This window comes from Ailuropoda melanoleuca, chromosome 5, assembly GCF_002007445.2.
Source record: "Ailuropoda melanoleuca isolate Jingjing chromosome 5, ASM200744v2, whole genome shotgun sequence".
NCBI classification, from domain to species: Eukaryota; Metazoa; Chordata; class Mammalia; order Carnivora; family Ursidae; genus Ailuropoda; species Ailuropoda melanoleuca.
Genome location: NC_048222.1, coordinates 8,988,261 through 8,997,003, shown reverse-complemented (window position 1 = coordinate 8,997,003; position 8,743 = coordinate 8,988,261). Strand labels below are relative to the sequence as shown.

Here is an 8,743-nt window from a genome sequence, read left to right as displayed (position 1 = left end):
ACGCAGTTTATAAAGAACCGGCCACTTCACCTGAAATTTCCTCCTCTTCGCTCAATCAACTGCAGCATTAAAGAGTGGCCTCCAATGACAAGCTTGATCTGGCCTTAGCTTGGTCAAAGCTTGATTTCAGTTCGAGAAGTGTTCCCGGGTTTCCCGGTGCCCCGAACGCTAGCTTAGCATCAAGGGAACTGGTGATTGAGAATGTGGTGTGTGCAATGGGACAAATTTAAGGGGCCCAGAGAAAAAGTCCGCCACAAATGTGCTTCAGGTCACCGCTGATTACGAAAAGGCAGGCAGATTCCTCCTGCTGACTGTGGTGACCTCCCTCTCTAGGAATGCACCCACGTGACAGGACTGCCCTCCAGGCCTCTCCCACCAGGTGTGTGAATGCAGAGAGTGGTCTGCGGTAGTTTCAAACTTATCCCCACACAGGCCTTTCTGCGGCAACCAGCTAGGATTTCCTGAGTGCCTGCGGTGGAGGAGACGCAGGTTCTAACGGACACATGTACCTTTTCCACGGGCAGCGCAACTGTTTTCCTTAATCATGTTAACTCAGGAGCCACAGTTCCTCCATCAAAGGCACCATCAAAGGAGCTGCAATTTAAATGACTCTCGTGCCCATGCCCATCACACAACCCTTTTTTCCTCTTAAACTCTCTAAAAAGTCTCTTTTCTCTGCACATCCAACCCAAAGAAACAGCTACCTGTAAACAGAGTACAAGAGTAACAATATACAGTAACATGTTGGTTTTTTTTTCCCCACATCTGTTACCTTATTTAAGAGCAAGCGGTTGGGGAGTCCGAGGTGAGTTCCCATCGTGACTGTCACAGTAAGTAAATGCGACCTTGGGAACGTCCCTTGAACTCTCTGGGTCTCCGTTTTCCTCATCTCTAAAATGGGATGAATCACAAACATTACCTCCCCGGGTTCAGGTGTAAGAATACACTGAGCTGATATTTGCAAATTTCTCAGCACAGGAAACACATACTCAATAAATGGTAGATTTATTATTATTCTTTAATGATTACCTCAACCTTTGGAAGTTTGCCAGGCAGTTATAATTATCCCTGTTGGAGAGATGAGATTAATTGATCTCGGGTTAAACAATTCAGTAGTGGCATTCCAGGGCTTTTGGCTGCAGACCCCGGAACCCCCACTGCACCTCTTTACCCCCAGTCAGCTTTGTAGACTTTTATGGAATGGGCCGCACTGTCCAGCACAAGAAGAGCGTTCTCCTTGGTGAAGGTCAGTGCCACGGGATGGGAAAGACCGTGGGTGATGATGGGCTTCAGGACTGGAAATTCCTCCGGTTTTCCTAAGCATAGGACAGCCTGGTTAGCGGTATCTGCAACAATCACATTCCCCTGGTGATCAAAGGTCACGGCGGAGGCAGTTATTCTAGAGGGAAAAAGGAGGCTCAGCCCAAAGCTATCCACTTGGCCGATCAGCTGCATACTGGCGCTGAACACCTTCACCGTGGTGCTGCTGGCCCCCGACCCCGGACCCAGAGGGTGCTCCAGGACCGCAATGGCCCCGGTGAGCCAAGACACGGCCACCCCTCGGGGGCAGCACAGATGAACTTGCAACCTTTCGGTCCTCTGGAGGACCCCTTCGGGAAAGTCGACTTCCAGCAGGTGCAGCGACCCTGCCTCCGCATCAGTTACCACGACCCCATTCTGAGGGGTGGTCTCCACGCCCCAAGGTAAGGAGAACTGGCCTCCAATGACAAGCTTGATCTGGCCAAAAAAATCAAACACTTTGATGGAACGGTCGCCGGCGTCGGTGACAACCACGTGGCAGTCGTTGGTGACGGTGACATCGAGTGGGTACCTAATGTCCTGAGCAGCCTCCCCCTTCTCTCCGAACTGATGAGCACATCCTCCCCCAGAGTCAAAGATCCTGACCCGCCTCCTGCCGTCGTGCACTACCACGACCCGCCCCGTCTTGGGACACAGCGCCAGCCCCGTGGGGTTGACCAGGGTCCCCCAGCCTCCGAAAGCGCGGTGGCAGGTGAGGGCCCCGGGGCTGCAGGGGGCGGAGCGGGGGGCGGCGGGGGCTGGGCGGAGCGCCGAGCCCAGGAGCTCCAGGAGGTGAAGCACCGGCAGGCAGTCGCTGGTGTCGCAGCCCCGGCAGGCTCGGCGGCAGAAGGGGCACTCGAGGGCCAGCGTCCGCGGGTGCGCCAGGGCGGCCACGCAGGCCAGGCACACCACGTGGCCGCAGGGCAGGTTGCGCGGGCGCCGCTGCTGGCGGTGGCCGAACCTCTCAAAGCACACCTTGCACTCGAGCAGGCTGATCTCGGCCTCGCGCACGAGCTCCTGCAGCGCCGGCCCGCTCCCCGACGCCTCGGCCCCCATGGCCCGGCCGCCGGCCTTCCCGTTACGCCTCCAGTCCGCGGGGCAGACGCGTCCCGGCGCCGCGCTCGGTCACGGTCACGGGGCGGGGCGTTGGTCCTGACGTCGCGGGTCCATCGCGCAGCCGCTGGGCCGCGCGGCCTGCTGTCCCCTGGTGGGCGCGCGCGGCACTGACTCGGGAGGGCCCGGGAATGGACACTTACAAGCTGTATCCACAAGCGCGCGGTCAGACCTATGACCTTCACGACAGTCATGGGTGGGTCATCTCCACTTTACGCGCGAGGAAGCACAGCTATTGAAGCACGAGCGGGTTGCTCCCAATTACCGAGGCTGTAAGTGGCAAAGCAAGAGTTAGAACGTAGTGTTCCACCTGTCGTATCCTGCAGTTTGCCATCTGCGGCGCTGGGTGCTAGGGCGCTGGGTGCAGAGCACTGTGTGCTAGAGCGCGCCAGGCACCAAGCGTAGTCTCACAGCTCATGATGCTTACGATCTCGCTGGGAAACGCAGACCCACGAGGGAAGTTAAAAACCGAGGGGGTGTCTGCCGTCACACCTGTAGTAAAGTAGCTGCTTAGTGAATATTTGTAAAAGCGAATTCGTATAGGAACAAAGCAGTGATAAAGGACAATAGAGGAAACCCTCTAGAGGCATGCGTGTCAGAAGGGGGAGCAATGGCTGGGAATGTCTTCTAGAGGAATAGGAAATAAGAAAGCTGGTGATCGTAACTGCTATAGAACTTAAACCGCGCCTGCCTTCTTTTAAGTGGTTGACATAGATCAAATTATTTAAAGCTCAGGACAGTCCTACAAGGGCTTATTGTTTTCCTCACCCCTGTTGCGCGGTAGAGTTCACAGAGGCTCAGAATCTTGCCCAGGGTCACCTGGCTAGGAAGCGACTGGGCTGGGATTTGAAGCCAGGCAGTTTGCAGAGCCCACGCTCTTAACCATCTCAGAGGTTCTCACACTTGGTAAACTTGGCACATGGTGAACACCTGGGTCTCATCTGGAGGTTTCATTGGTCCAGAGTGTGGTCCGGGCAGCTGGAATTTGTTAAAGCGCCCTAGGTGATTATAATGTGCAGCCCAGTTGGAAAACCACTGCGTGGCAATCCCTTCAAATCAGCACCAGGCTCAATTCTTCCAACTTCAGTCAAGGCTGAAAACAGAGACAATGTGCCGTATGTGTGAAGGTCTGCAAACAGGAGATAACATGAGCTCTCTCAGGAATCCTTCGTGATACTACAATTTCTCATTTTTAGGGGTCCTCTCCATCCCTCCCCACAATGCCTTACATGGGGATGGTTTTTATACGACCACATACCAGATCACTACCCTTCACTTAAATCCTTATTTTATGATCATTCATCCTCTTATTTGCTAGACTTCTGAGAAAGTGGGATTTGTATCCCCTATTAAAACCCCTGAAGGGAGCTATATTGTAACTAAGATCATATCAAATAGAAATTACTTCCTGAAGTAATCTTTGAGTCAAGAAAAACACTACATCAAAAACTAATGATGTACTGTATGGTGACTAACATATCATAATTAAAAAAAAAAAAACATTCAGGTGCGCCTGGGTGGCTCAGTCGGTTAAGCGACCGAGTCTTGATCTCAGCTCAGGTCTTGATCTCAGGGTCATGAGTTGAAGCCCTGCATTGGGCTCCATGCTGTGAGTGAAGCCTACTTTTAAAAAAAACACACACACATTCAGGGAGAGCCTGGCTGTCTCAGTCGGGAGAGCATGCAACTCTTGATCTCAGAGTCCTGAGTTCCACCCCATGGTGGGGGTGGAGTGTACAAAAAAATCAAAGACAAAAAAAAGGGAAGAAATATATTCAGGACACCAAAAATAGAATATTTTTAGAACTAGTGTTGTCTAATAGAAATATGAGAGGGCCACCTGGGTGGCTCAGTCGGTTAAGTGTTCAGCTCTTGATTTTGGTTCAGGTCATGATATCAGGGTCATGACATCATGAAATCGAGCCCGGTGTCAGGCTCCCTGCTAGGCGTGCAGCCTGCTTAAGATTCTCCCTCTGCCCCTCCCTGCTCATGCTCGCTTTCTCTCACTCTTTAGCTCCCTCTCAAAGAAAGAAATATGAGAGCCACATATGTAATATTAAAATATCTAGGAACCACCTTTTAAACAGTAAAAGAGAAACCAGTGAAATTAATTTGATGCATATTTTATTTAACCTCCAAATACCCCAAATATTATCATTTAGAGATGTAATCACTATAAAAATTATTAGTGAAATTTTACAGCTTTTTTTTAGTGCTGAGTAAAATCTAGTGTGTATTTTACACTCATATCCTAATTCAGACAGACCCCACGTCAAATGCTGTTTCCACGTGTGGCTGGGGGCCACCGCGTGGAACAATTCAGATGAGACAAAGTCTGTGCTCTCATATATTGCCTTCCTGAGATGCATTCCAGACTGATTTCATTGAGCCGTGACTTTGTTCTAACTAGCCTCTGCTCTAACATTGTCTTAAGATGGACCTGAAGACCCCAGCTCATTGTTGACTATGGCAAATGTTCCCCTGACCCTTCAGTGCCACTCTCAGGCCGGCTGGTCATCCTACCCGCTTCTTCTTATCCTTTGCTGCTCCCTGCGGGGTAACCAGTAGTACTGCACCAAGGCAGAGGTGTTCAGTGAGGCAAACCAGAAAAAGCTTCAATAAATCCGACATATTTAAGAAGGTTAACAGTAATTCCTCTCCCACTTGGCGGTTAGGCAGCACAGTGGTTCTGGAAAACATCGTGGCATGCTCACAGACCATCTATCCCAATGACGTACTGTCAAGACTCTAATGTTAAATTTAAAGTATGGAAATCTAAGTCGGTGGCATTTGATCGGAAGTTCAGGTTTTCTCAATTACACAAGGCTCCCGAACTAAAAACGTGTATGTCTGAGTCTCACAGTTGAGGATCTCCACGTTCTAGCCGGGTGTCCTTAGACATCATTTTCTTCCTAGTTTGCTGCCTCTGCATGGAAAGAAATACAAACTATTCCAGGGTTCCTATCAACCTAACCCAGCCCCTCCCCCCCCACCTGTCCTTTTCCTGCTTTTCCAAAACAGAGAGTCCAATTTTCCTTTTCATACAATCCCCAAATTACTCTTTATCTTCATCCCCTTTCTTTCACTCTTATCTCAGGAAAAGGTAAAGTTCCAGGAGAGCAAGAACCACATTTGGTGTTGCGAGATACCATATCCACAGCGCCTAGCACACACCTAAGACACGGGAGAAGCCCAACAGATGTTTTATAGATGGATGATTGGATGAATACTTAAAAGGATACAACTTACAGGTATTCAACCCAGATGTTGTATCTTCTCGTTCATGATTCTCTAGTATTATAAGAAGTATTGTTTAAAAAGTAGCATTTAGGGGCCCCTGGGTGGTTCAGTCAGTTAAGCATCTGCCTCCAGCTCTGGTCATGATCTCAGGGTCCTGGGATTGAGCCCCGCGTCAGGCTCCCTGCTCAGCGAGGAGTCTGCTTCTCCCTCTTCCTCTGCCCCTCCCTCCTGCTTGTGCGCTTGCGCTCTCTCTCTCTCTCTTGCTCTCCGTCTCTCTCACACTGTCTCTCTCAAATAAATCAGTTCTTTTTTTTTTAAAGTAGCATTTATGCAGGAACTGTGCCAAGCATTTTGCTTATCTCTAGAGTCAATGATGATAGGTTTCTCAAATACCTTATTGAGTCTAATCCTCAGACATACACACACACATTGATTAATAAAAGGAACGTCCTGAGTCTGCCTCTAACATTTGGAACTTCCTATGATGAATCTTTCCTCCCCTGTGGCCGGATCTCCGTGGATTTCCTCCATGCTTCCCTCCAACACACCTCACTTAGAAGGTTCTGGAATAGCCTGCCCATGCCTTCCTGCTTCTACCTAGAACAAGTGCTGAGGGGCGTGGGGCAGAAGGTTTGAAGAACAGAACTTGCAGTCTGTGGCTCAACTGTGTGCAAAGTACCACTTGGCAGGGGAGGGGAAACCGAGACCCCGCTCAGGGTGGTTCCAGCAGAGGGGAGGCTGAGGAATCTGACGAGGGAGTTAGTGCTCAGGCACATGGACTCCTGGTTGTGCAAGTGTGGCACAATATGCCGCTTACATGCAGCTTCGAAGGAATCCCAGAATGATTCCCATGACGCCGTTACCTCCCAATCTGTACCTGACAGTAACTTGACAGAAAGGAGGGGAAAGCCCGTAGAAAAGAAGCTTGTAGTCAGAGAGGAGATGTACCATCTTTCAACAGAGGCTCAAAGAGCAGGAGCTTTGGCACGGGCTTGCGAGCCCCCAAGAGCAAGAATGCCCTTTGCCAACCTGAATCCCTCTTGTGCTGGTCAGGTTTGAGTTTCGTGGTGATATCTTGGGCTCTGCCCTCCCCCGGGCCGTCTTGTCTTCCAGCACCCACTCTGACCACCTATCTGATTTTAGAACTCATGCCTCGTGTGCGTGGTTTCTCAGGGGTGACGGATTTGGTGGAGAGGGAGATGGTGATTCGGGATTGAATGTCTTGAGTGCCTGCAGAAAAATGAGTTGCGGATGTACAATTGGCAGTAAGAATCTGGACATTTTAATGTTTCTCAATTTGAAAAAAGGCGTCTCGGCATGCCATCCTGGATCGTCTTTTCTTCCCACCTGCTCTCCCTGAGCCATGTCATCCTCGCTCACGGTGTGAGTGGCCATTCCCTGCACGCACCCTCATGCAGCCTCACAACACCAAGGAGTAACGTTCCGTGTGCAGTCTCTGCCCTGAGAGCCTGTGCTTCCTTGGGACAGGACTGCCATCAATCATCCGTCCATCGTCCTCCAGCACTTTCAAGACTACTTACATTTGCTGAATGAATCTAATCACAGGGGAAGATGACGTAATCATGGTACAGCTGTATGGTAGGACATGATGCAACCATTAAAAAAATCTTGTTTTTTTTTTTTTTAAAGATTTTATTTATTTATTTGACAGAGATAGAGACAGCCAGAGAGAGAGGGAACAAGCAGGGGGAGTGGGAGAGGAAGAAGCAGGCTCATAGCTGAAGAGCCTGATGTGGGGCTCGATCCCATAACGCCAGGATCACGCCCTGAGCCGAAGGCAGACGCTTAACCGCTGTGCCACCCAGGCACCCCCAAAAAAATCTTGTTTTTAAAGAATCCTTAGTGACACGAGGAAGGGCTGATGAAACACCAGAGAAGAAAGACAGAAAAGATACGATACTGTCTCATAATCGATCTCAACTTTGCAGAAACATACGCGAGTCCACAACATACCCGTAGGAGCAGACAAACAGGAAAACGCAACACAGAATTCACAGTAATTCTCTCTAGTGATAGGATTTGGCCACTTTTGCGTTTTTTCTTTAGACTTTCCTGTGTTTCCTGAGTTTGTTTGGAGGGAGAAAGTATTATTTTATTATTATTTCAAAATAAATAAGTGTTAATATTTTATGGCCTGTTTTATATACACACACACACATTTGCATACACACACTTCTAAACTGCGCTTCCTTATTCAAATAAACAATGACAGGTATGCACTATAGTGGAGAATGGGAAAATTTATTTGGACTACTTCTTCTGTGGGTCATGTTTTTATTTGTCCCTTCATTTTTTTGCCTAGAAATCCCCTTTATGTGACAGTATCTCTCACATCTTTCAGGCAACCTTCTGTGGTTCCCCATGCCATTAACCCTTTAGAGAACTCAATTTCCAGCCCACCACAGGTAGGTGATAAAGCTTTGAAAAGCTTTGTATTTTTCTTTCCACATCCATCCAAGTAGACTGTTACACACTTTTCTTGCGTTGTCCCGCCTTCCATGAAAACAGTGAGTGTATATGCTCGTGCATTCACTCCTGCTACTTAGGGCTGGGCATTTCATAGATCACTGTTTGCAAGGCACATTCAGCAAGTCTATTATTGAAAATACAAAATTAAAAGGCATTTTTAGAAAATGCTAAAAACAGTTCAGTTGCTCTAAAATAATCTGTATGTAGTATATCTCCCATCTTGAGACTTTTTAAAAGATCAGTATTCTCCCGGTGAGGGCACGTAATATGTAAAAAATCAACTACATACATACAATGAGGGGCGCCTGGGTGGCTCAAGCTGATTGAGCCCTCGACTCTTGATTTCGGCTTGGATCATGATCTCAGGGTCATGGGATCGAGCCCCCTCATTGGACTCCACACTCAGTGGGGAGTTTGCTTCTCTTCCTCTCCCTCTGCCCCTCACCCCTGCTCTCCCAAATAAACCTCCAAAAAAAAAAAATGATCAGCTACATAAGAATATCTCAATTTTATTTAAGATTCTTTGGGTGCAAGTTGTAGAAACCAGCCCTAGCCAGAGAAAGAGAAAAGAGGTCTATATCATAAAGACACAGGGTTCTGC

At 48.8% G+C, this 8,743-nt stretch overlaps 1 protein-coding gene across 1 annotated transcript; it reads right to left on the bottom strand.

Moving 5' to 3' along the window:
- Window positions 1-994: 994 nt before the first annotated feature.
- On the bottom strand, window positions 995-2,445 carry NHLRC1 (NHL repeat containing E3 ubiquitin protein ligase 1). The gene has a single exon (XM_002921955.4). It carries the CDS (start codon window positions 2,353-2,355, stop codon window positions 1,168-1,170), a length of 1,188 nt encoding a protein of 395 aa, XP_002922001.2. The 5' UTR covers window positions 2,356-2,445; the 3' UTR covers window positions 995-1,167.
- Window positions 2,446-8,743: the final 6,298 nt, after the last annotated feature.